General features: G+C 53.3%; 9 protein-coding genes across 9 annotated transcripts; 4 read left to right on the top strand and 5 right to left on the bottom strand.

Moving 5' to 3' along the window:
- Nucleotides 1-928: 928 nt before the first annotated feature.
- Nucleotides 929-1,996, bottom strand: BO97DRAFT_471013 (putative vacuolar transporter chaperon Vtc1). Its single transcript, XM_025700009.1, has 2 exons — nucleotides 1,680-1,996; nucleotides 929-1,599 (listed from the first exon to the last, which is right to left on the bottom strand). Exons 1-2 carry the CDS (start codon nucleotides 1,711-1,713, stop codon nucleotides 1,262-1,264), a joined length of 372 nt encoding a protein of 123 aa, XP_025550728.1. The 5' UTR covers nucleotides 1,714-1,996; the 3' UTR covers nucleotides 929-1,261.
- A 614-nt stretch (nucleotides 1,997-2,610) lies between these two features.
- Nucleotides 2,611-3,590, top strand: BO97DRAFT_98575 (dynein light chain Tctex-type family protein). The gene is made up of 4 exons (XM_025701180.1): nucleotides 2,611-2,778; nucleotides 2,880-2,918; nucleotides 3,078-3,152; nucleotides 3,251-3,590. Exons 1-4 carry the CDS (start codon nucleotides 2,749-2,751, stop codon nucleotides 3,533-3,535), a joined length of 429 nt encoding a protein of 142 aa, XP_025550727.1. The 5' UTR covers nucleotides 2,611-2,748; the 3' UTR covers nucleotides 3,536-3,590.
- Nucleotides 3,591-3,817: 227 nt separating this feature from the next.
- BO97DRAFT_406206 (WD40 repeat domain-containing protein) lies at nucleotides 3,818-5,664 on the bottom strand. Its single transcript, XM_025695367.1, has 4 exons — nucleotides 5,592-5,664; nucleotides 5,479-5,500; nucleotides 4,925-5,420; nucleotides 3,818-4,855 (listed from the first exon to the last, which is right to left on the bottom strand). The coding sequence occupies exons 1-4, from the start codon at nucleotides 5,611-5,613 to the stop codon at nucleotides 4,223-4,225; spliced, it is 1,173 nt and encodes a 390-aa protein (XP_025550726.1). The 5' UTR covers nucleotides 5,614-5,664; the 3' UTR covers nucleotides 3,818-4,222.
- Nucleotides 5,665-6,132: 468 nt separating this feature from the next.
- Nucleotides 6,133-8,232, top strand: BO97DRAFT_98498 (uncharacterized protein). The gene has a single exon (XM_025701179.1). It carries the CDS (start codon nucleotides 6,323-6,325, stop codon nucleotides 8,186-8,188), a length of 1,866 nt encoding a protein of 621 aa, XP_025550725.1. The 5' UTR covers nucleotides 6,133-6,322; the 3' UTR covers nucleotides 8,189-8,232.
- A 994-nt stretch (nucleotides 8,233-9,226) lies between these two features.
- Nucleotides 9,227-10,283, bottom strand: BO97DRAFT_346979 (SUR7/PalI family protein; the record flags this gene model as incomplete). The annotated part of the gene is made up of 2 exons (XM_025691836.1): nucleotides 9,227-9,813; nucleotides 9,878-10,283. The coding sequence occupies 2 exons, from the start codon at nucleotides 10,281-10,283 to the stop codon at nucleotides 9,227-9,229; spliced, it is 993 nt and encodes a 330-aa protein (XP_025550724.1).
- A 1,847-nt stretch (nucleotides 10,284-12,130) lies between these two features.
- On the top strand, nucleotides 12,131-13,996 carry BO97DRAFT_406203 (PI-PLC domain-containing protein). The gene is made up of 3 exons (XM_025695366.1): nucleotides 12,131-12,945; nucleotides 13,008-13,607; nucleotides 13,664-13,996. The coding sequence occupies exons 1-3, from the start codon at nucleotides 12,378-12,380 to the stop codon at nucleotides 13,882-13,884; spliced, it is 1,389 nt and encodes a 462-aa protein (XP_025550723.1). The 5' UTR covers nucleotides 12,131-12,377; the 3' UTR covers nucleotides 13,885-13,996.
- Nucleotides 13,997-15,721: 1,725 nt separating this feature from the next.
- Nucleotides 15,722-16,892, top strand: BO97DRAFT_478565 (peptide alpha-N-acetyltransferase complex A subunit ARD1). The gene is made up of 2 exons (XM_025700636.1): nucleotides 15,722-16,237; nucleotides 16,359-16,892. Exons 1-2 carry the CDS (start codon nucleotides 15,895-15,897, stop codon nucleotides 16,736-16,738), a joined length of 723 nt encoding a protein of 240 aa, XP_025550722.1. The 5' UTR covers nucleotides 15,722-15,894; the 3' UTR covers nucleotides 16,739-16,892.
- Nucleotides 16,893-16,898: 6 nt separating this feature from the next.
- BO97DRAFT_406199 (uncharacterized protein) lies at nucleotides 16,899-19,543 on the bottom strand. The gene has a single exon (XM_025695365.1). It carries the CDS (start codon nucleotides 19,312-19,314, stop codon nucleotides 17,164-17,166), a length of 2,151 nt encoding a protein of 716 aa, XP_025550721.1. The 5' UTR covers nucleotides 19,315-19,543; the 3' UTR covers nucleotides 16,899-17,163.
- Nucleotides 19,544-19,872: 329 nt separating this feature from the next.
- On the bottom strand, nucleotides 19,873-22,920 carry BO97DRAFT_443895 (COPI-interacting protein CEX1). Its single transcript, XM_025698411.1, has 9 exons — nucleotides 22,629-22,920; nucleotides 22,418-22,555; nucleotides 22,246-22,356; nucleotides 22,042-22,188; nucleotides 21,613-21,986; nucleotides 21,266-21,560; nucleotides 21,009-21,212; nucleotides 20,787-20,959; nucleotides 19,873-20,732 (listed from the first exon to the last, which is right to left on the bottom strand). Exons 1-9 carry the CDS (start codon nucleotides 22,749-22,751, stop codon nucleotides 19,982-19,984), a joined length of 2,316 nt encoding a protein of 771 aa, XP_025550720.1. The 5' UTR covers nucleotides 22,752-22,920; the 3' UTR covers nucleotides 19,873-19,981.
- Nucleotides 22,921-23,358: the final 438 nt, after the last annotated feature.

Genomic DNA, 23,358 nt, shown 5'->3' with positions numbered 1-23,358 from the left:
CGGAGCCTCTCTTAAGCTAATCTCACAATAGAATAGTCATACACGTGTTGGTGCCATGCTTTGTGTGATGATCAGTTGCGCCATATCTAGTTAACGTCCTGTATACCTACTTGATTATCTCCAACGTCCTCAAGTCTCTCCCCCCGCATCCCGCAGAAGGTTGCGCAGCCAAGGGTCTAAAGCGGATACAGAAACCAAGAACACATCGCGCTAGGCGACCATGATCGGGTAGGATCATCGTGAAGGACGGGATTCTGGCGTTTTATTTCGATAGATGCGTCGGTCGTTTCAGTTGGTGAAACTGCTGTTGATCTGCGGGATACTTTCAATCGTGCCTAACTCCCGCCGTTGCCCGGCACACTGATGGCTTTTATGGTTTCAGTTTCATGGTGATAAAGTCACTTTGCTCTGGACTTTGTTTTTGAGCGACTGAACTATGATTCTTGTGTATATTTTCAAATCCTTGGTGCCTCTCGTTAGCCTGGAGCTGTTAGATACCCTAACTTGATACATAATCGCATTAATGAGCGAACCAGATTGTCTAGATGTTGTTCTTATGTCTAAGCTGTGGTGAAAAGACTCGTATCTCATCTGGAGCAACACCAATTACATACCAGACAGTTGCAAGCGCTCACAATGCCGGCCAGGCGACGTTCTTCATGATATAAACCTTGCATCGTGGGCCATAGCTACGGCTGGACAGGTCGGAGAGGAAGTACCCAAACATCAGGGCACGGGGCACTGGGCAAAGCTCATGATAACACATAGTCAGGCCGTTAAAATGATCAGTGACCAATGAGAAAATCAGAATACTCGTAGCAGGTACCATTGGCCACACCTTTTGCCCAATCATTCTCAAATCCTGTCAATCTCAACTGAGATACCTGGTACCTTCTTTTTAGCGCTTTGTATAGCATGACAGATAATGCAGTGCATTGAGACCAATTTACATCTCGCCAACATACACACATAACAAACAGTAACGCAAACCACCCGGGGGCCAAATTAGCGCACAGCACAACATATATCAATCAAGAAAACAACATTGCCAACGCCATCGACGAAAAATCAGTGACCAGCACCGACATCGACAGAAAATAGAATCTACTTTCTCTACTTAACTCATTCCGCATAACGTGTTTTCGTTCATATCGGACCCCCAAACCAAGCTCGCTAAACCCCGAACCTCATCTCGTCGCATCTCATCATCCATCCTAACCTTTCCCCCAAGGAGAACAACAGCCCCTGAAACGATATTTCCTTAGTTTTGCGTCATACGCAGAATGAAGTTGACGACAACGGCGGCCAGGAGCGCCAGGGCCAGCACGGTAGGTCCGAACCGGTCGTCAATGCCGCTCTGGCCGCGCTTGCGTATACTCTGCGCCCGCCAGTGGAAGGTCACCAGGGCATAGATCATGGCCGCCATGGCGATGATGGTGAACAGCCCCGCGGAGATGCGGCCGATGCGGTCGCCGAAGTTCAGGAGCCCGACCGCCAGACCGCCCAGGATGACGGTGAAGTTGAGCCAGGAGAGGAAGGTACGTTCGTTGGCGAAGAAGACCTTGGGCTCGACACGCGTGGGCAGGGCAATGCGCTTGCCTTTGTGAGAAGGTTAGCAAGCTGGGCACGAAGTACCATTGATTGCTGCTGGGGTAAAATTATTGCATGATTTCACTTACCAGGGGCGGTTTGGAGGAGGGGTTGGCTTGACATTGTGTTGGGAAGATAGGAGGTATTGAGTGGTAGAATTTAGGAATATGTCTGTAGTTTGAATCCGCAAGGGAGGGAGGATATGGGAGCTATGCTGCGATTGAGGGAAGAGTAAAAGATGAGGAAAAGTAGGAGAAGAGGGAGAAGGAAAAAAGAAACAGGAAAGAGCTTCAATTGAGGGTTGTCGTTTGACACACGAGGAGACCAGACGACTGGGCTAGACTAAGATAGCGCTGGCTAGTTTTTTCTAGCTAGACAGATTGAAGCGAGATAGACGGCGGAATTGATGTAATATGAGACTGTAATAAGAGGAAGGGCGGTGATTCGAACTCGGGACGAGCCCCCCGCGCCTCTGATGGCCGACACCTTCCCCGTTGTGGCCGTAGCGGTGGCGCGCGCCTGTGTTCTGCCAGATCACACCGCCGGGTAGCGCGCACGTGCCCCTGCTGCTCACTGTGATTGATTGCCTCAGGCCCACATCGGATCATCGTGGCGCCGAGAGCTGTGGCGGTGGTGACTGAGCTATGCCCTATTGGGCGAGTAGCTCTTCGGCCTGTCCCGTTGCGGCATAGCGGACTGTTAGACTCAACCAACCAACAGCTGCCAAGCCACACTCATGATGCCGCCTCAAGTAAGTTGCTTGCTTCCAAACATCCAAACGCTCCCCCCGATAACAACAACGTGGAAGGATCTCTCTCTTCTAACTTGCTTCAGCCCTTCATTATCTTGATACCTTTGCGTGTTCCTGCATTCGATAATTGACCCCTCGCATTTGGTTAGTACGCGGCAGCCTTATTTCCCCTCTCGTTCGCAAGAGAGAGAGTCTGGACACCCCCCGTTTCTCGGAGCCACATTTCTGGCTTCCCTGTCCCTCATTTCCCCCCACAATCACCTCTCCAGTGTCCCGTGGTCGTGCCCACCGTCTCGACCCAGACAAGAGCTTCTAGCTTTACTCTCTTCCGAACTACGCTAATCGGCCTCCTCTGAAGACAAGCAAACTGCCCTCAACAACCGCTTTCGTCAACCTGCTCAATCACAATGGCTGTCGACACCGTTCCGACGACTTCTGTACGCCTCCTTATTCCTCCAAGGATGGCTTGTATTCGGGCTGGCTGTCACCGCCGGCTCGCAGGACCCTACATGAACCCATGCTGATGATTGACCTCTAGCCCGTCCCTATTCCCGAATTGACCAAGATAGCCACCGAGGTACGTGCCTGATCGATGTCCGCGGAAATGAGCAAGTCGTTCTTCTCCCGTGAGGACATCGTCTCGGAGCTCCTATCGCAATACCACCCTCCTATCGCATACCAATCGACCGGTCTTCCGCTGGGCAACAACATACACTAACCGCTTCGCTCCCAATAGTCTTGCGACTCCGCCCTCAAAGATGTAACGGAATATGAACACTCGCGCGTCGCAGACTGGAACTCGCACATCATTGTACGTCTGCCTTATCCCCCCCCTCTACTCCCCTCGCGCCCACAAGAGACGCACAGTGAGCGCAAGACCTCCTGCCTAACCTTGATGACTACCTCCAGAATACTATCCTCAAAGCCCTCATCACCGCCACCGCCCCTTCCACCGCCTCCTCGTCGCCCCCCTACCGGTTCGTCGTGAACAGCACCATCGTGCAACAGGGTCTAATCGACAAGTCCGCCGCCGCGGACGGCACCCACACCAACGCCGGCAAGCGCGGGATGCACTCCGCTTCGGGCGCCTTCTGGGACGTCAACCGTGACGGCATGTGGACGTTCAAATACCCCGGCGCCGAGGAGAGGGGTCTGGACGTTGTTGTCAGTGTGACATGGTTTGCGCTGGGTTAATAGCCTCGGAGCGGAGGGACTTCAGCGTGGGTGTTGTACCACTGTTATTTGAAGAAGGGTTATATACGCTAGGATCGCCAGCCAAGGGTGGGGTGTAGCGTGGTCGTTTGTTACAATATCCGGGGGCGGGATCGTTGGGGCCTTGATCTACTTTCGTCTTCTACAAATTGCGACTTAATTTTTCTGTTTCTTTTGGAAGCCGTGAAGCTTTTCTTTTTTTTTGTTGGTGGTGCTATGAGAATGGAGAATGATACCATGGTTATGTTGTATCGATCTAATCTTGCGAACATAATTCTACAGACCTAGTAGATGCCCCTCCAACCCTTTCTCAAGTCAATGAATTTGCAAGTGGTATTTGAATCGCAAACTCGTGTTCAGCACTCCAAAAGGAAAACGCAGAGAGGATGGGACAGAAAGGGAGAAATAAAGATGACCGCACACAGCTCCTGAAAACTCCCAACTAATAGCAGGCAAAATAGAACGCCCGTCCCCAATTACATTCGAAGTCAAAGTCAAATTCAAATCAGCTCGAAATCGATCCCTAGCGCCATGCTAACCCACAAGAAGCCCACCCCCTAATTAGATACGAACGATGGCAACGAAACGGATGGGACGCGCGATGAAAAACATATCCCGTTGTGATTGTGGGACTACCTTCGCCTGATTTGCATTGGCAGATCAAAGATCCTACCGAGGTTCGGAGTAATCATTCAATGCCACGCAGACCGCCCCGCGATGGTGGCCGCTATATTGCCGAATGATCTGACCCGATGCCAACTCCCACAGCCGCGCGTAGTGGTCGCTGGACACAGTGACGAGGTACGCGGAGTCCGCGGAGAAGGCGCAATCCCAGACCCAGCGCTGGTGGTTCGCGAGCGTGGTTTCGAGGAAGAGTGTGCCCGTCGCGGGATCCATTGGGGGGCCGTCCGGCTGGACGGGAAAGCTCTGCTGGGGTTCGTTGTTGACGATCGGCGGTGTGCCATTAAAGAGACTGAGGGGGTTGATCTCGATCTCGGATTTGGTGCTGTTGGGAGATAGTGGGTCCTGACTGTCTGGCGTCGATGTCGGAGGTGAAGAGGCCGATTCGGGCGCCGCGAGCGCTTGGGCCTTGGCTTTCGCGGCGGCCATTTTCGCTGGCGGATAGTCGAGGTCGAGGTTCCATACTTTGGCGGTGTGGTCGGCTGAGCAGGTTGCCAGGTGCTTGACGTCTGGCGAAAGGAGGACGCGGGTGAGGTAGTCTTTATGCGCTTGGAAGGTGCAGATGGGGACAATGCGGGTGAGCTCGGCGTCTTGGATCATGCGCCAGATGTAAACGTTGCCCTGGGATTTCAGTTACTTAGCATGCTGCGCTGGCTCTGCGAGCTGCGAGCAAGGCGGGTGGGTTGGTACCTTTTTGTTGCCTGCGCAAAGGAGGGAGCCATCACTGGCGACGCTCACACTATGTACCGCGACGTCGTCTTCGGGGATCAGCTGGTGGGTGCAGACGCTCTCTCCCAGGTCCCAGACACGGACAATGCCAGCGCGATCTCCGCTGATGAGTTCGCCTTGGTTGGGATGAATGACAACGTCGTTGACGGGGGCCTTATGGGCGTAGTTGCGCTGCAGGCTGCCGGTGCGCGTGTCCCACACCTTGACCGTTCCATCCTCGGAGCTAGTGACCATCCATTTTCCCTCGCAGTGAAAAGCAACGCCCGTGATGTTATTCGTATGGCCATCGAATGTCATGACCGGGTTGGGGTTGGTAGATTTGATGTCATATAATTTGACATTGTTGTGTCCAGCGGCGGCCAGGTACCGTTTGTCGGGGGTAATACATAGACGGTTCACTTGCGAATCTGGATGCTGAATTGTGCGCGAGCAAATTCCAGACAGCGCCTCCCAGAAGCTAAAAGTGGTCAGTACGGTGGCGCCTGGTGCACAAGCGGTGTTCCTCATATTCATACCGAATAGTGTGATCGTAACCCGCTGGTGGTCGCAAATTTGTGGAACATTGGTTAGTCAATTACTCGAAGGAGGTGAGGACCTAATGAGACAGTTAAGATCCAGAGTCGCTTACCGGTGCAGAGAATGACGCTCATTTTGAAGACGCGAGAAGGCAGACAGGAAACTGGACGGTGAGGGAGGGAGGATGGAGGGACGGAGAGCTGGCGAACACTTGAGGTCAGCCAAAGCCGCTCGGCTTCCTGCCGGCTTTATGCCGAACCCGCATCGCGGTAGCGGTCTGCACGTGGGCGGTCCGTCGAGCGGTGTGAAAGGCGGCATGACAGGCAAGGGATCAAAAAAGTGTCGGCGTGATCTTCTATCCAAATCTACTGACACCTCGACAACTGCAAAAACACGCAGTTTGTATGATCAAACTGATATAGGCGCCTGTCTGGTATCCGGCAGGCTACGTGCCTCGTGTTAGTATCTGAATCTGTCCGATCAACAACTTTTGATCACTTCTCGCCGAGTCTCTGAGTTTTCATCCCGATTACTATGCGTCTTGCGCTCCCGTCAATGTTCGTATAGTGACTCGGCGCCTAAAGGAGGTACGCATTGCAGTCTTTCTCCGTGATCAGCTGCTTGAAGAGTACAAACATCTCATTATCTCTCTCCATTAGCCATTGGGCGATCGATGGCGGGCTTTTCTGGACTATAAGTCCCAATATCACCATTACATACACGCCAAACAAACAACTACACCCAGCAACGGGCAGGGTCCTGCGCAAGCGGAACCTGGCCACCAGAGTTCCAGCTGCCTAGGCTCTACCATAACGACGTTTTCAGAGTTAGTTCTCTTTCGAGATGAGTGGAAGCATGGCTGAAGGTATTTCTACCTCGCTCCAGACCTGCCCTCCGGATCCTCTGAGGCTGAAAGCCACTGAGGACTTCCCATCTCCCCCATGTCTTTCTCATCTGCATGTGAATGATCCGGGGCTTACACCTTCCCCTGGGTCCCAGCTGCAGCATTCCATCGATGCCTCCCGAGATGGAGGACACGGCCAGCCCGTTGAAGAAGCGAAGTCCAACTCAGTCGACCAGCACGTCACGCCCACTCACGCGGACCAACCCGAGGAGGTCAAAACCGACTTGACACATAAGGGGAACGGAAACACCATTTCTGGCGGTCGAAATGAATCGCGCCTGTCGGAAGACTTGTCGACGAAAACCTCCACGCCGGAGATTCACGATTCGCCTGCTGAGCCATCCACAGAGGCAGCGGAGGACTTGTACGATCCGTTATTCGACTCTGAGCTCATGTTCCATGAACTTGATGCGGCATTTGATTCACGCAAGCGAGCTGGCACAGAAGCATTTGAGGAGTCCGACCTCTGGCAGCAGACTTTTAAGAGGCAGGCTCTGGAATCCAATCGGGATGAGACTACGATATCTCCAGATAAAACCCCGTCTTTGCTGTCCCTCGACTCGACTTTGCAACCTGACCGAAGCGGAACTGGTCCCCATACGCCGTTAGACCCTGATCAACCGACGCCTGCGACTTTGTTTGAAGCGTTAGGTCCGTTCTTCGACCAATCGCCTTTCGATGTGCCTATGGGGCTGTCATACGATGGATTGCCGGATTTCGACTTTGACGAGCTCAGCCAGGAGCTTGCCGGAGTTAAGCCACCCACTAGCACCGATATCGTCCCTCAAGACACCCCATCGATCAGCGAGGCCACCAAACAGCGGTTTCTCATTGATGATCAGGATCTCATTGACAGCACAAGTCGCGAGGTACTACAGCGTGTGTGCGAACAGCCGCCATACATCTCGCCATATCCAACCTATGCCGGACCTCTGGGTTACCTGCCGTCTGCTCCTAACATCCACGTCCGATGTATTGAGGTCGCAGAAGACCGAGCCAACTTCCGCCTGTCCACACTGAAAAGCCGAGTGCAGCAGCTTTCGGTGGAACGGCATAAGCTAAGGACCAAATTGGACCATTTGACGGAAATGAGCACAGTTGACAGGCGAACGGGAAAGACGCAGTACGAAATGCTACGAGATGAGAATGCAATGCTTCGACGGGTTTGCACTCAGCACAAGAACAGGGTGGAGCAGTACAAGAAGGAAACTCTTGAATGGAAGAGCAAGCTCCATGAGCTTGGCACGGTCTACAACCATCTCTTATATGAGATCCAGGTACAGAAGCAGGTGCCAGCGGTGACTGGAATCCCAACTGGATACAAACCTCCTCGAGAGTTGCAGCCAAAACCGAACCAGCAAGCTTCTGCACAAGCACTCACCGGCATTGGGCCCCATTCAGCCGGTCCCGCAACCACCGTCCCCCAAGCACCTTCTCACCACCCCGTCGCTCCCAGTCCGCCCAACCCCGAACCGGTGACGATCGACCTGACTGCCGACGACCCACCGGTCAGGGTAAGCCCAACCCCGGCCGAAAAGCAGCGGCAAGCGGAGATGTTGCAATCCCTCCGCAGCAAAAAATACACTTGGCTGACGGACGCTGACGCGGTCGAGCGCCACAGCGGTAGCCCCCGCCCGCGGCAAGACTTTTGTCCCGGTGGGCCTCAGGCCCTGGAACTGGGGGCCGAACGGATCCGCAAACTCCCCGCCTCCGGGCTTGCGTCAGCCGATCGCCTCGAACCCTCCGATCACACTGGCAGTGACGATTTGGCTCGTATGATGGAGGCAGAGCTAGCACAGGGCTGATGGATGGCATCCGATGAACAGCGGATTGATCCCTTTTTTTTGACGTAATCTTTTCTTGTCTCTTATTGTCTCTTGCGCAAATTGATACCCTACCTGAAGTGACCGGATCCCACCGGTTGTGTTGTTCTCTTCGTTCTTTCTTTTTGGGGAGTTTTCTTTCCCCACTTATCAAGCAACTTTCGGAATTCATAGCCCCAAAAAAACCCCCCTTTTTCTTGTATCATTGTATGTATGTATGTAACACATGGCATAGCTGCATTGTCGGCGTTTCGTTGTTCATATTTCCGGGTTAGTCCATTGTCATCACATCATGTATTTGAGTACGGTACACTAGCTCACTACCGGGTTTGTCGCGGGAGAGAACTGCATGCATAGCGTTAGCAATCATTACACTCATATTCCCATTTTCCATGAACCACTACCTCTGCTCCTATCTACGTCACCAGAGATGAAGTCATCACCACGATAAGACTAGTTACCACTACCAAGGTAAAAAAAAATAAGGTTCACCAGATCCTAAAAATGAAAGCTCCAAAGCCAATATTCATTTTTTTTACCCGTGTATAAAACGAAATCCCTAGCCATACCTCATCATAAGTCATCAAGATCGTTAATTGTAGTCTTCTTCCCAGCGCCTTCTTCATTCACTGTTAAGTTAGGGAAACAAGAATTCCGTTCTAAGTCACATAGTTGCCTTCTTGGCCGTCCTTCGTTTCCCCGGGGTTTCCCGGAGCTTGTTCTATGTATGTTGAATTGCGGACAGGGTGGGTGTGATATATGTCCGGTGTGTGGGAAAATGTGGGAGGGTGAAAGCGAGGATGTATGTATAGGTATCAAGCTGGAAGTGGGTGGGTTGGTGGTGGTTGATGGTCGGTGAGGTGTATGTATGGGGGGCCCTGGGACAGGGATGAGGAGGGGGCGAGGGTTTTGATGGGTTGTTCAACGCTCACGCTCGGTTCGGCTCTCTTTCCATCTCTCCTTCGCGAACCATCAAGTAAGCAGATGTAGCTATATCCCGATTCGACTTGACCTGTAAATTTAAACCCTCAAGCCGTCCCTCTTCTCGACATTCGAGCCTTCCGATGAAGAGGCCGAGACGGGGACATTTGGATCGTGGTGGTGGTGGGGGTGCTGCTTCTCGTTCAGCCTCAGCTGCTTCCGCGCCTTCCGGCCGCCGCAGCACGAGGCACAGCAGGACCCCAGCTGCAAGATGAAGGCGATGAGGGTGAACGCGGAGGCGATCCACATGAAGGCCAGCATGCGGGTGCCGAGCGAGGCGCCGATGTTGAGGTCGTAGTCGGTCGAGGTGAAGACGTTGCGGAAGATAACGAACATGACGGTCGCCACTACGGACGCGACGATGGTGAAGAGCGCGGTCACGAAGGTGAGGATCAGGAAGGGGAGCGCGCGCAGGAAGACGAAGGTGCGGCGGCGGTGCTGCGGGTGGGTTTGGTTGATGGCCGGGTCGGCGGAGATGGTCTGCGGTGGCCGCGAGGAGACGGCCAGCGGCGAGAGGAAGATAAGGATGAAGGTGAGGACGGTCGCCGTCAGGAACAGGCCAAACATCCAGTGCGAGGCGATGCGGGCGATCTTGAGGGCCGAGGTGATGTCGGCGGGGAGGGCGACTGAGGGTTTACAGATCAGGGTTAGAAATGGAGACCATTTAGGGGCGAGGTTCAGAAAACGTACTGGTTGCGCCGGAGAGAAGCTCATTGAGGATGATCTCGACGGGATTGAACCAGTAGAGATTCTTGGGCTTGGAGCAGCGCGTGATGCCCTCATCCAGATAACCTTCACAGAAATTCCAGAGCCCGACTTGGTAGAAGTCGTGCAGCCCGATGGTCCGGGCAATGGTATTGATCAGAACGGCATTGGGGACGGAGAGTGGGATGATGTTGGCCAGGTCGATCTTGAGGAAGTAGGTGTCTCGAATGACGGGTTTGTCGGCGACGTTGCCGATGACCACCAGGATTAAGAAGATGCAGGCGATCAGGTAGCATAGCGAGCGGATGATGCGATGCCAGAGGACCTTGGACCGTGTTCTCCCGGCTTGCGGTCGTTGCGCGGCCTTGCTGAATGGGGGAAGCTTTGCCATGAAATCGGGCACACTATCAAATTCGGATCAGGGCGGGTGATACGGAGGGGAAACCCTGGAGTCAAGGGGAGAGATCAAGTAGCGAGCTGTGGAAAGGAAAGAGAAGAATGGCCTCGGAACGAAAGTAGCGTCGATACAGAATCGGAAATGCAGGGCTGGAGGTGAAGTGAGTGCTGCAAGAGCACCGGAAAGGGTGTGGGTGTATATACCCAAGGTTCCCCGTCACAGTGGATGACGTTACACCTCCAGGAACCACGTGCTAGGAAAAATGACCCAAAACTGTCAGGGTCTTTAGGTTTGAAGATGGTAAAGGATGGGAAAACCCGATGACTATAGGGGTTCTCGATAAGGAAGTAGGAGGAAAGGAGAGAAGACGAAGGAGAGGGGGGGAGGAAGGAGGAAGGGGAAGAAGCCGCGGAGTTTAGTGAGGTGGAAAGGGGATACAACAGGAGAAAAGATCGGACAAAAGTGAAATTATCAATGGAGACAGTAATGGAGTGTAACCAGTAACAACAACTCCGCCTGACGGTCTAGTCGCACGTAATGACGGCTGCGGCGCCCAAGAGGGAAAGGATGAGATCTAGACCCTCAGGGACGGGAGCTTCTCTACGCCGTCTACGGTTTCACTCTGTGACTGACTGTGTCTGTGTGTCAAGCAAGAGGTGGCTGGTGAGAGGAGGCGGAGGAGGTTGTGATGGACGTGGGCGCCACTTAGAAGCGGGTGCAGATGGTCCAACTGAGACTAGGTGATGATCGTAGCTGATCGAGAAGACTGTTAATCTGTTTCTCAATTGCCTGCAAGCCCTGCACTGAACTGAGCCAGCAAGGCAAGTGAACCTCAATCTCCATAGGGCCTGGAATCTGACTGCCTATCAGGGATCGGTAAGCGATGGAATTGAACTAACTGAGAATTGATCTGCCTGAAAGTGGCTTGAGTGTGATTGGGTGGATAAGACGCCTGCGACGTCACATGTGGTAAGGCCCGGCCCCACTTGGCGGCTGAGAGGAAGAGCCATGCGCTTGGGATCGTCCCCCGATCGGCGCTTGCATGAGTGTGGCTATACTAAGCCAAGCTACAGCTGGAGGCAGGTAGCATGAGATACACTTATCTAAACAATCAGGAGGACGGACGGGAAGAACATCGTGCAGGGGAACGGTTCTCAATAGATATGAGGGTAATCTCAAGCTCAAAAAGGCTTGTCCCCATGGCGTAATCTACCTGCAACTAGTTCTATACAGCTAGTCGATAATCACTTTAATTTTAGCACTGCATCGCCTCGCTCTGTTGGCACTGCCCTCGCTTGGTAATACGACACCATCTCACTCTGCAAGTCATTCGGCTTAAAGTCTAAAGCTAAGCGGATGTCAAACACGTCGGCATTTTCGCCAAGCCGTTTGACCTTCGCTTTAACTCGCAGATCTCGAGATAACCACGACCGCTACTGACACCTGTAATTCATCCCTAGGGGTTAGCACGGGAATGTATGCGACCCTAGTCTCGGATAGTTTAATCTCCTACTTTGGGGACTATAGACTAGCTAACAGCTAACAAGCTCATTTGCGCAGGCTTAGTTTTGCGTTGTCAAGGCTAGACCAGAATTCAGTATTGTACGTACATACTTGCACTGGTAAGAGCACCCAAAAAAAGATCGTCGTGGTGTAAGTTTAGGTTCAGCAGAGAATGTCGTCATTGGTTGAAAAAGGGGGGCAAGGTTGCAGCCTAATCAAGTAACGAGTACGAAGCGAATTGCAGGGGTAGTTTCGGCAAGAATTACTGAGGTCTTTACTTGACTTTACATGAGTACTTTTACTTTACTTACTTTACTTTACTGTATCCATTATTCCCTGAAAATACTCCCTCCGACCCTCTTTCTCTCTCTCCATCTTCGGGGAATATTATTCCTTTTTCTTCTCCCATCAGGCACATTACCCTCCCGCCTGATCTCCCCGTGCAACTTGACATTCTTCTTTCATTCTTGATATATATATTTATAGACCCGCTGAAATATAGACGCATATTTTTCCTCAGTCGAAACCGCGAAAAATCGGTTGCGACGCTTCCCCGACTCCCGCACATCCGCCCCAACCGGCATCATGCGGTTGATCGCTAATCTGCTGCCCCTTCTGGTGACCAGCGTCTTACCTGCCTACGCCAAAGATGATGCCACTACTATAACCTCAGCAGGGGATGGTGCGCTCGTGTTGACCGGGTCTGTCACCACCTCCATCAGCGAAGCGACGCTTCCGACAGGTGACTATCTTTCGTACACCACAACGATCACGCTCTCCAACGATCACACAACTGGAACCACCACAAGATCCGGCGTCAGCACGATCACCGATGCCAGCACTTCAAGGAATGCCACCGCCACGACGAGCTCGCGCTCGACTTCCAGCTCCAATTCGCTGACCCTGTTGGTGGGGGGTGGCCACCATACCATGAATGGCACTGCCAATGCGACGTCGACTTCCACCACCTCCGCAACCTCGACCCCAGTCGTCAACACACAGCCCTGCAATGGATACTCTGACTTCTGCTCGCGCAAGTACTCCAACATCACCATGGTCGCCGCGCACAACAGCCCATTCGTCAAACCGGGCAACGCCGCAGCCAACCAGGCTTACAAGGTGACCGATCAGCTGAACGATGGCATTCGCATGCGTAAGTGTATCTCAATGAGACTCGCTGCGCATCATGAGCTAATACAGACCGTCCTGTGACAGTGCAATTCCAGACACACTTGGTCAACGGCACCTTGTATCTCTGTCACACCAGCTGCGAGATGTTGAACGTGGGCAAACTGGAGGACTACCTGACCACGGTGACGACTTGGATCAAGACGCACCCCTACGACGTGGTCACGATCCTGATCGGCAACTACGACTATGTGGACCCGGGCAACTTCACGGCGCCCGTGGAAAACTCGGGACTGATGGACTACGTGTGGACGCCGCCCAAGATCCCCATGGTGCTGGACGACTGGCCGACGCTGTCCAACATGATCCTCTCCGGCAAACGTGCGGTCGTCTTTATGGACTACCAGGCCAACCAGACGGCCTATCCCTGGCTCATGGACGAGTTCTCGCAGATGTGGGAGACCCCGTTCTCGCCCACGGATGCAGCGTTCCCCTGCACGGAGCAACGCCCGCCTGATCTGTCGGTCGAGGACGCCAAAAACCGGATGTATATGGCCAATCACAATCTGAACCTGGATGTGAACATCGGCAGCATCAGCCTGCTGATTCCCAACACGGCCATGCTGAACCAGACCAACGCGGTGTCGGGCTACGCGAGTCTGGGCCGGATGGCCGAGAACTGTACAGGTATGTGCCTTTTGACCTCTGTCAGCGCCCATAGATACTGATGTGCATGGTTATAGATATGTGGGGTCGCCCTCCGAACTTCCTGTTGGTGGATTACTACAACTACGGCAACTTTAACGGGTCCGTGTTTGAAGTGGCTGCCGAGATGAACAACGTCACATACAGCGGATCATGCTGTGGAACAGCGTCATCTGCACCAACACTTGTGCCGGGACCCAGCGTGCTCGGCACGGTATTGCTGATGGTGGGAGTGTCATTGATGGGGTGGATGTTTTAGCTTTGAGTATATACCTTATATAAGTTTTTTCGGTTTTTCTGACAGACATGAGAAATGAGTCTTGTATGATGTATAATGAATATATAGTGTGGACAATGCAGCGATTCATGCAATTGAATACATACTGTTCAATAGTGTATAAGTGGACTGTGTTGCAACTAAGGTTACCCTGTTTGCTTACCCGATTGAGGTGCTGCTGCTTTTTATAAGGGCAGCATATACGTAAATGATCTAACTGTACTCTGGGACACTCATAGATTTATTATACAATACACATCTGGAACTTTAGTTACTTCCAGATTACTCCAGTCAGCTTACTTGATTGGTGATTACTAAACGGTTTCTGTTTACTGACTGTAATTATCCATATAATCAGAACAGGCTGTCTAAACTATCTATAAACTGGTTAATACTCCAATTGACCTTCAATATACCCTCATTTGTTCATTTCTCTTTCTCAATCTTCCGATCACCACCATCACCCCCACCACCGAGAACATGACCACCCTAGTCCAGACCCCGGACCATGCAGAACAAGGCGAACACGAGCCCCCGATCGATTGGAAGCTATACGACAAATGGGACGACGAGGATGACCTATGGATCAAGAACAAGCTAGAGGCCGCGGTCAACCCACAACTCACGCCCCAGCAGATAGCCCTGGACATGGACGCGCGCATCACGGCCATCACGCGCCGCAATCGCGAAGACGGCAAGGAACCCCCATTAACCCAGGAGGGGCGACAATTCCTTGAACCCTTCTTCCAAGCCTTGACCAAAGCATGCTCGGTTTTCCCGCCCTAACCATGCAGGCCAGAACCATCTGATCGACTTGGTTCGAGTCGTTGGAAAAACCAACTGCCCCAGCACATCAACCCAGCGGACCTAAATCCGGTCGAGATCGAAGACGAACCGTGGACGGCGACAACCCTGTGGGCATTTGATGATCCAAACGGAAGTTGGGAAGCGGTCACCGAAGCCTTCGACTACGGATTTATTTGTGAGTGTTCACTTCTTCTCGTTTGTGCCCCACAACTACACTACCATATTCAGAAGTATATGGTCTGAGGGTCTAATCGCACATCCTCTCCCACCTCCCGTAGACGTCCAGGCCCCCCCTACCGCATCTGCAACTTCAACGCCGCCATGGGCCCGGCTGACCTGCGCCGGACTCATCAACTGCGCCTTTCCTCAGCGCCCTCACTCCGCGATATCCTGCCCGGCACCACCACCGAGGGTGAAGACCCGGAGTTGACCAAGCGGTCCATCGATGGCCCCAACAAACTCGGCAACAACCTCATCGCCGCTGCGCAGTAGGTCCGGGGGGACGAGGAGTATCGGTACGCATAGATCCAATGTCAGAAGATGGAGCGGGCGGGTTTGCGCAGGCGCCAGCTCTGGATCTCCAGCATTGGGTGGAATGGAAGCGTCAGTTTGCTTTTGTGGCGCGCGATGAGCGTCTCGCGGAGAAGTACTGTAGTGTCGCGGCGCAGGCTTACCATCAAATGGAGAAGTGTGAGATGGAGGAAGAATTCAGGCGATAGATCTCATTTGCTGCATGCGGGTAGATTGCTTGCCACGCTAGAAATCAAGCTAATCATAGTGAAAGTGTCCTTGACAGCGAAGAAATGTACAGTACTCTGGAGTGGCTGAGCGGATGTTGTACAGTACTGTACATACATACAGGAAGTAGTACTTATAGATCATATCCGAGTGTTGATCCGGGATCCTCTTCCAGACCAAGCAGACTAACCCAAGAAGGGCTAGCCTCCACCTGACCAGTGCAGCACCTGACCAGCCCTCTCTCTTGTCTGTCTGTCTGTCTGTCTGCTCTCCGCCCAGCAACAAGCAGCTGCATCAAGATCACCATACCAAATCCACCCCGCCAAATCAACCCAACCCACCAATTCCACCACCACCACCAGAACAAACAACAACAAAACCTCCCAAGCGGAGCACCACCATCACCACACCTCCTCCCACCACCACAAAAACAACATAAAATCCAAAATGGTCGACATCCTCCCCCTAAGCTCGTACCCCTCGTACATCGACCTCCTCCCCTCGATCCAAACCTGCAACATCACCAACCTCCCGGAGAACTACTTCCTAAAGTACTACCTGTACCACGCGCTCACCTGGCCGCAGCTGTCCTTCGTGGCCGTCGTGCGGCCCAAGAACGGCTACGCCCAGCACGGCGGCGCCGACGCCTACCCGAAGGTCGTCGGGTATGTGTTGGCCAAGATGGAGGAGGAGCCCACGGACGGTGTCGCGCACGGCCATATCACGAGTCTGAGTGTTATGCGCACGCACCGTCGGTTGGGGATTGCGGAGCGGTTGATGCGGATGAGTCGTATGTCTTTCCCTTCCCCCCTCCCCCAAACACTAGCCAGAGGAATTGGGGTTGAGCTGCGCCCCAAACCCGACACCCAACAAAAAGACCACAAACTAAATCAATTGGTTATCACGAATAGAAAGAGCAATGGCCGAGTCTCACCGCGCACAATACGTCTCGCTGCACGTGCGCGTCTCCAACACGGCGGCCCTGCGGCTCTACCGCGACACGCTGGGGTTCCAGGTCGAGAGCGTCGAGAGCAAGTACTACGCTGACGGCGAGGATGCGTACGCGATGCGCATGGATCTGTCGGATATGTGGGTGGACTGGGCGAAGATCGAGCGCGAGGACCGCGAGCGCGCGGCCAATGAAGAGAAGGACGGCGACGAGGGCGAGGCCGTGGGCGAGATGGGTAAGGCGGATGATAAGAAGGATCAGGAGCGGATGGTGCGCGTTAAGGTTGGCCGCGGGTTGGGGGTCGGGGATCTGGTCGAGAAGAATGAGGCTGCTGGGAAATAAATAAATCCTTCTAGGATTTGAGGTTGAAGTGGATGGAGGGGTGGATGGGGAGATGCTATACTGCGGGTGAGGTTGGTCTGTACCATTTCATGCATGCATGGCGTTTTTGCATGGTTAAAAAGACAGGGTAAAAATAGAGAATCCATCATGCAGGAACAACTTGGTCAAAAAAAAAAAAATCAGGTTATCATTGTTCAGTGGGTTGTTGTTCCCCCATGGGAACATCCCTAAAATTCATATAACCCACGAAGGTATAGCTGAAAACATGTCCACATAGAAGAAAAAAAAAAAACTCCGCATTTGAATGGCCTCGACTTCATCACAATAGATAGACTGACAGACAGACACCTTGCTATGCATATCCCATCCCGCTCGCTAAACAACACAACACACACTATGCTCCTTCGCCTCCGTACCACTGAAAACTATTTGCGTCCGGACGGACCTCGTTTCTCATGCTCCGCTTCCTTCTCATCGGCTATCTTCTCAGATCCTTTGTCCGAAGAAGCAGGCTTCTTCTCACTGCCTTCTCCCTTCCCTTTCTGCATCAGCTTCTTCTCGTCTTTTTTCTCTTCGTTACAGGATGACTTCGTGCTCAATGTACTGACCGAGCTGATTTCGCTGGCCTCCGTCTCAGCCACAGACCGAACGGGAGAGGAGACTGACGCAGACGACTGCACCGTTGACTGGCTCTCGCGGTGATTCACAAGCTCCAGACTCTGCATGCGCTGCTCCAGAGCCGGGTCCGCGGCAGTCTCCGGCGTCTGTCGCGCGCGTTGCTCCTGGCGGCGTCGGTTGCGTTTCAGCCGTCGCTGCTCGCGCTGCTCCTCCCGCGCCCGCCGGACGACATCCCGGAACGCCTTGCGCGTCGACCGCGTCTCTTCCTTGACAGCGCGCTTCTCCGCTTGTTTGCGCTGTTGCTGCTGTGGCGACTCCCAGCGGCCCCAGCCGTGGCGCCAGTGGCTGCGGCCCGAAAGGCGGGTCTGCCGCCGCGATTCTTGTAAGAGGTCGAGTTGACGGCGTAGACCCACGGCTTGTTCGTACAGGGCTCGGTCGTGGTAGTCGTCCAGTGACAACAGCTGCGCACGGACGGTAGCCAGATCGGATGCGCTGAGCTCGGAGGTCGTGGAAAAGGTATCGATCGATGAAAAAGAGGTATCAGAGGCTTCCGAGCTCACGGACGCCCGTCGAGTCCGTTCTGATGGTGTTGGACCAGACTGTTGATTCGTGATGAGCCCGGTAGCCGTCTCTGTCGGGGCTACCACAGGTTGCGTGTAGGGGGTGTTATAGTATCCTATCTTGGGGGGTTCAGACGCACCCCATTCGTTTTGCGGGCGACCAACGAATCCGGTAAACGCGCCTTCCATTTTCCGTCCTGAGAGGCCGGCTTGCTCCTCCAGCCATCGGCTGTGAGCTAGTGCTTGTTCTTCGACCTGTCGGCCGTAGTGTTGGGCTTGTGCACTAATGTGATCGCCATATTGCGCAGCTTGTTCCGTGATGCGCTCACCGTATCTCTGGGCCTGAGAGGCCAAGGATGCTATCCAACCTAACGGTCCGCCTTTCGATTGACTTTGATTCTGAATAGCATAGCCATATGGGGGAGCATTCCATCCCCAGGTGTTGGGGAGTGGATATTGTCCTGGGGGTGGCGGAGGCGGAGGAGCATAAGGATATACAGGAGGCTGGACAGGAGGGACGCCTGGAGGGTTATAGAATGTGGGAGGAGGGTACGGAGCCCCATATGGACCGGGTGGGGGAGGAGGCGGGAAGGGCGGGAAAGCGTAGGGTCCAGCACTAGGTGTAGCATTCGGAGTGGCGACGGCAACCTGACCTGGGGCTGCTGGTGGCGCGTTTGGCTCCTGCTGACGACTTCGACCAGCATTCGAGGAAGCTTGTCCAGTGCGGCTTGTTGCAGCGGGGTAGCATCTCGGACAGAGAGACGATCGCGGCGCCCGCTGAGGATCTATCACGTAGTTATACATCACACGGGCTGACCGCGGTTCAAAGAAGTATTGATTCCATTCCATAATCACCGCGGCAATCCGTCGCTTGCGATCCGCATCGCTTTCCTGCGGTCGATCCTTGCGATCACGCTGGATCTCTGCTCTGAGTTGGCGGGGTAATTCGGAAGACGAAGACGCAAGTCCTAAGTGCGGCGGAAACAGACATCTCAAAAACATGTCCCAGTCCTGCTGGGTGATGTCTTCCGTCCGCGTATTCCAGCACCGCGGGCGACGCGGGAAGTCCTTTGACTGACTCCGTGGGTAGACGGTGATGCAGTGTTCCACGATCGGTCGTTCAATGTTTTGCGTTGGAGGGGCTCTCTCAGCGAAATAAGCGGCCGCAGACGTAAAATGAGCGGGCAACGCAGCGGAGGACGCTGTGCCCTCACTGCCAGCGATGCTGGACGCAGGACTCGCGGGCGGGTCAAAGGATGCTGCATCACCTCCCCGCAGGCGAAGTAAGGCCCGATTGACTTCTACAATTGCGGCGGCGTTCCTATTGCTGGCTTGGGCGATCATGGGGTCGACCGCGGAGTATGGGGGAGGAGGAGGAGGAACCTCTTCGGAATCCATGATATAGCGTGGAGGGACTTGGTCCCGGAGGAAAGGATGGGGGACGGTTATCAAGTGACAGATCAACCTTCAGGTTCATCAATGGTCATCCATCGCGCGCAAGACGACATAGAATACCCACCGGCCCGAATGGACGCAGGGACAAGGGAGGCGCTGGAAGGCAGCAGGATTAACGAATAGATCGGCAAATGCTGTCCGTGAGATTCTGACTCACAACGGCTTGTGAGGGAGAACGAGGAGCCAATAAATCTCAACTATGAAAGAGAGATACAACCAGAGATGCACTTGCAAAGATAAAGCACACAAACAGTAGGAAATGACGGGAGAAGTGAACGGAGGATGAGTTGGTGAAGTGGAATCGGGCGGCGGGCGGCGGGCGGCGGGCGGAGAGGATCGGCGAATGGATGTGACGGTCGTGATCACGGGGCCGTTCCCCGCTGAAAGTCGGTCGGTTCGGTTCGGCCTTATCGATTTTAACTAATCTTGTTTCATGTTTAGTAGTCAATCAGTAAGTATATACTAACTTATACTTATACTAAGTAAGTCTATTATGTTATACTCCGATCTATAAGTCAATGTTCGCAATACTATACCAATTAGATAGCCAAGTAATCATGACCGTCCTGCTCCTACCTCCCTGCAATGCAATAGCAAAAACCGTGGAACGTTAATCCCATGCATCGCCCCATCCATCATCCTCGTCCTCATCCTTGGGCTTGGTATCTATCTTCTTAGCGGGTGCTGCAGGTTTAGGCTGAGCCACAATGCTACGACTCGTTGTGCGAGAGACAGGCGTAGAGCTAGACTTGTTCAAGCCCTTAGGCAGCGGCTTTTTGACCTTCGACTGTGCCGCAAGCCACCCGGCAAAGTCCGGCTCTCCACCATCATCATACGGCACTGGGGCTGCTTTGCGCGCCGGAGCAGACACCGTAGGGCTAGCAGTCGAAGCAGTCTCAAAAGGGTCTTCCTCCTTTGGCGCGCTCTCATCCTCATCGTCTATTGCCCCCCATGCGTCGTAGACATCCTCGGGGTCTTCCTCATTGGTCGCCATAGGGGCCTGCTCCGACACGGACCGGTTCAAAGAATGACCCGCGGGGCGTGCTGTCTCCTTGGGTGCCAGTGGCGACGACCGGGTTGGCCGAGGAACTGACGCAGAGCGCACAGGTTCTGGCTCGGCAGGCTTGGCGGTACTTGCGGTGGGCTCAATTTCGCCATTGGCCGCCGTAAGCTTATTCGTGAAAGACGAGATCGCCCATCCCGCCCACGACTTATCGTTCGTGGTTCCTATGCGAGCGGTGTCTTTGGCGGGTTCCGGACTGCTTGGCGATGGGAGCACTGTGTCTGCCATGGTGCTACTATACTTCCGAATTCGCTGGAGGTAAAGGTCCAAGGTCTTGTTCGCCTGATCTCGCACCATTCTGGTATCAATATTTAGCTTAAGTCATGGAGGAATTGATTAGGATGACTCATACTTCTCCTTATCAAGAAGAGAAGGGCAAATGGCGGGCAGCACTTTGCCCGCACAATCCTCTTCCGAGAAAAACTCCATCGTCGCCCCAAATGCTAGCAAGCCAGCACTGCGAGCGTGCACAAATGGGTCTCGAAGGGATCTTGAGAAAGCTGCCACAAGGACTTTAGATCGTGACTGCCCATTGTTAGCGTATGAAAGCTGTTTTGACTCGGATCTCCCATACCCCTTGCCCGAGATTCTTTGCTATTTTGCCTAAGCAGATAGTCGTATTGGTACGGATTCCAAGTTGCTCATCATTCGCAGTCCGCGCAAGATATTTCAGCAAATCACCGTTGATAGTCCGGTCGCTGAGTTTATCGATAATCGGCAAGACTGCCTTGACTGTCTGCTCGCGAACAACGGGTGCCGCATCCGTAAAACCGGACGTCTACCGTGAAAGTGTTAGCATGGACAAGCAATCTGGAGCGGCCATTGACTTACAATCTGTGGGAAGATTTTGTCATTGACAAGTCGCTGGGGTAAGTTATCGATCATCATGGGCAAGTGATCCAATAGACAGACTCGAAGGGCTCGATCAGGGTTGCCGAATAGTCGGACAATCACTGGGCTAAGCTTTGCATTGAATTCCTCCTGTGACAATTTCGAACCGATTTTCAGAACAGCACTGAGCACTTTCGGACCACCTCCACCAAATTCGACAGATTTTAGAAGTTCCGGAAGGACCTTCATCTTAAAGAACTCCTCTGGGAAGTCTTCCGACAAGCCATCGAGCTCACTGCATCAGTCAGCATCAATCCAAAACGTTTGGATCTCGGGCTAGCACGTACTCCACGAACTCTTCTCGTTCAGCATCGTTTTTCAGGCCCAGGCTCTCTATGTCATCGCATAAGCGAATAAGGGGCGTCTGGAAAAATCCACCACTCTTCTTTCCCTGCTCGACGAAATGCGCAGGACTCAGTCGTAGTTTAGGGTTGGCCGTGCAAAGACGTTTGTAGCTTTGATGCATGCTAGGCGGAATGTTTGTCGTCTTGCCCACCTGATCGCTGCCCGTGAAGTTTCCGTTGAAAACTTCATAGATGAGTATCCCCAGCCCATATGAGTCGATAGCTGTGAGCGGGTGACTTTTAATGATATTCCAACCTCCCTTGAGGACTTCCGGAGGTGTGTATCGAGCGGCGTCGGGCAAAAGACTGGCGTATGTCTGTAGAAAGAGGTAAGCAACCTTCTGTCTCCAAATCTCCGACAGCAGCCCTTACATATATCACGGCGTCCTCTTCGTTCATCGAACTTAGAATGTCGAACCCGCCTAGCTTCCACTCGCCACTCTCACTTGTGAACACCGACGACGCTCTGACAGCACCATGGACGGACGAAGCATCAGCGTTTATGAACTTCAGCGTGGACTGAGCATAGTGTTAGCCAATGTGGCAGACAAATTCCGACTCCTGTACAACACATACTGCGACCGCATATAAACCCCATTTGGCCGTTTCCTCGCTCAGGCTTCTCCGCTTCGCATGCCAGGATAGGGGCACCACTCGCTCGGTAACAATGTAGAGACTGGCGTCGGTCTAGGAAGTATTAGAGTTGCTGTACTTGGCACGAGGTGTCGGGTGCATAGCTGCGCATTACCTCGATCGTGTCCAACACCTTGATCACTCCGGGATGTCTCAAAGTCCGGGATTTGCGCACTGCATTTTTGGCGAGCGGTAAACGAGATTTATTCGCCGCGATATCGAAGGTAAAAACACTGCATAGTGAGCCGTCTTCCTAATTGCAGCAGCGCATTGTATTAGCTCTATGACCAATGCGACCCCATGACAGTATACACAGAGCTCCATACCCGTTTTGTAGCGTTATGAAGAGCCCAAATGGAGTCGGAAAGATCAACTCTGTCTCCAATAGAATAGGGAAAGGAGCTGCCCTTCGCGATGGCGGACGCGACGGCGGATTTCAGAAAATCCATTGTTGCCGGCGTGGGTGGAGTGACAGGGAATAGGCCGCTAGCTGGTCTCAAGCAGCGCCGGTCGCAGCGCAACAGTCGTCCGGGATTTCGAATAGAGACGTGAAGCTAGTGATATGGACAAATCCGGAGTATATAGAGAGTCTCACACACAGATTTTCAACTGTGCGCCGAGTGCAGGAAAGCGTTGCAGCCTCCAAGCTGACAATGGCGGTTTACAGGTGGAGGAGGGGAGATGACACTCAATCAATAACACCCGCGCGGGACTCGGCGAAGTTGAAGGCGGAAACCGCTGTAGGCTTAAACTGCCCCGCCCCCAATCGGGCTTAGGGCCCGCGGGCCAGTGCCTGAATTCTTTCTGTCAAGCTTCGTCATTTCTGTTCCTCTTCTTCTCATCGCGTCGCCGTCTTTGTTTACCATGCAGCTTCAGCTTCACCGACTCGACAGCTTCATGATGCTGAAAGCAGCCCGACCATTGTTCTCAATGTGATGCGATCTACATATCTTGTTCTCACTTACATCCAATATCCTTTCGCAGCTCGTTCCTCCATTACCACCTCTTCTCTACCATGCCTATCTACCTACTCGAACGCGAGACCTCCCACCAAGC

The sequence above is a fragment of the Aspergillus homomorphus genome (assembly GCF_003184865.1).
Source record: "Aspergillus homomorphus CBS 101889 unplaced genomic scaffold BO97scaffold_22, whole genome shotgun sequence".
Classification (NCBI taxonomy): domain Eukaryota; kingdom Fungi; phylum Ascomycota; class Eurotiomycetes; order Eurotiales; family Aspergillaceae; genus Aspergillus; species Aspergillus homomorphus.
This window is presented reverse-complemented; position numbering and strand designations above follow the sequence as displayed.

Coding starts and splice junctions, on each gene's coding strand:
- BO97DRAFT_471013 (XM_025700009.1), bottom strand. CDS start 1,713: ATGTCAAGCCAACCCCTCCTCCAAACCGCCCCTG. Junction 1,600..1,679: donor CCTCCTCCAAACCGCCCCTG/GTAAGTGAAATC, acceptor CTTCTCACAAAG/GCAAGCGCATTGCCCTGCCC.
- BO97DRAFT_98575 (XM_025701180.1), top strand. CDS start 2,749: ATGGCTGTCGACACCGTTCCGACGACTTCT. Junction 2,919..3,077: donor TGACCAAGATAGCCACCGAG/GTACGTGCCTGA, acceptor CGCTCCCAATAG/TCTTGCGACTCCGCCCTCAA. Junction 3,153..3,250: donor ACTGGAACTCGCACATCATT/GTACGTCTGCCT, acceptor GACTACCTCCAG/AATACTATCCTCAAAGCCCT.
- BO97DRAFT_406206 (XM_025695367.1), bottom strand. CDS start 5,613: ATGAGCGTCATTCTCTGCACCG. Junction 5,421..5,478: donor GGTTACGATCACACTATTCG/GTATGAATATGA, acceptor GACCACTTTTAG/CTTCTGGGAGGCGCTGTCTG. Junction 4,856..4,924: donor TTTGCGCAGGCAACAAAAAG/GTACCAACCCAC, acceptor CTGAAATCCCAG/GGCAACGTTTACATCTGGCG.
- BO97DRAFT_98498 (XM_025701179.1), top strand. CDS start 6,323: ATGAGTGGAAGCATGGCTGAAGGTATTTCTACCTCGCTCCAGACCTGC.
- BO97DRAFT_406203 (XM_025695366.1), top strand. CDS start 12,378: ATGCGGTTGATCGCTAATCTGCTGCCCCTTCTGGTGACCAGCGTCTTA. Junction 12,946..13,007: donor GAACGATGGCATTCGCATGC/GTAAGTGTATCT, acceptor GTCCTGTGACAG/TGCAATTCCAGACACACTTG. Junction 13,608..13,663: donor GATGGCCGAGAACTGTACAG/GTATGTGCCTTT, acceptor GCATGGTTATAG/ATATGTGGGGTCGCCCTCCG.
- BO97DRAFT_478565 (XM_025700636.1), top strand. CDS start 15,895: ATGGTCGACATCCTCCCCCTAAGCTCGTACCCCTCGTACATCGACCTC. Junction 16,238..16,358: donor GCGGTTGATGCGGATGAGTC/GTATGTCTTTCC, acceptor TATCACGAATAG/AAAGAGCAATGGCCGAGTCT.
- BO97DRAFT_406199 (XM_025695365.1), bottom strand. CDS start 19,314: ATGGATTCCGAAGAGGTTCCTCCTCCTCCTCCCCCATACTCCGCGGTC.
- BO97DRAFT_443895 (XM_025698411.1), bottom strand. CDS start 22,751: ATGGATTTTCTGAAATCCGCCGTCGCGTCCGCCATCGCGAAGGGCAGC. Junction 22,357..22,417: donor AGGTGTTGGACACGATCGAG/GTAATGCGCAGC, acceptor AATACTTCCTAG/ACCGACGCCAGTCTCTACAT. Junction 20,733..20,786: donor TCTCTTCTTGATAAGGAGAA/GTATGAGTCATC, acceptor TATTGATACCAG/AATGGTGCGAGATCAGGCGA.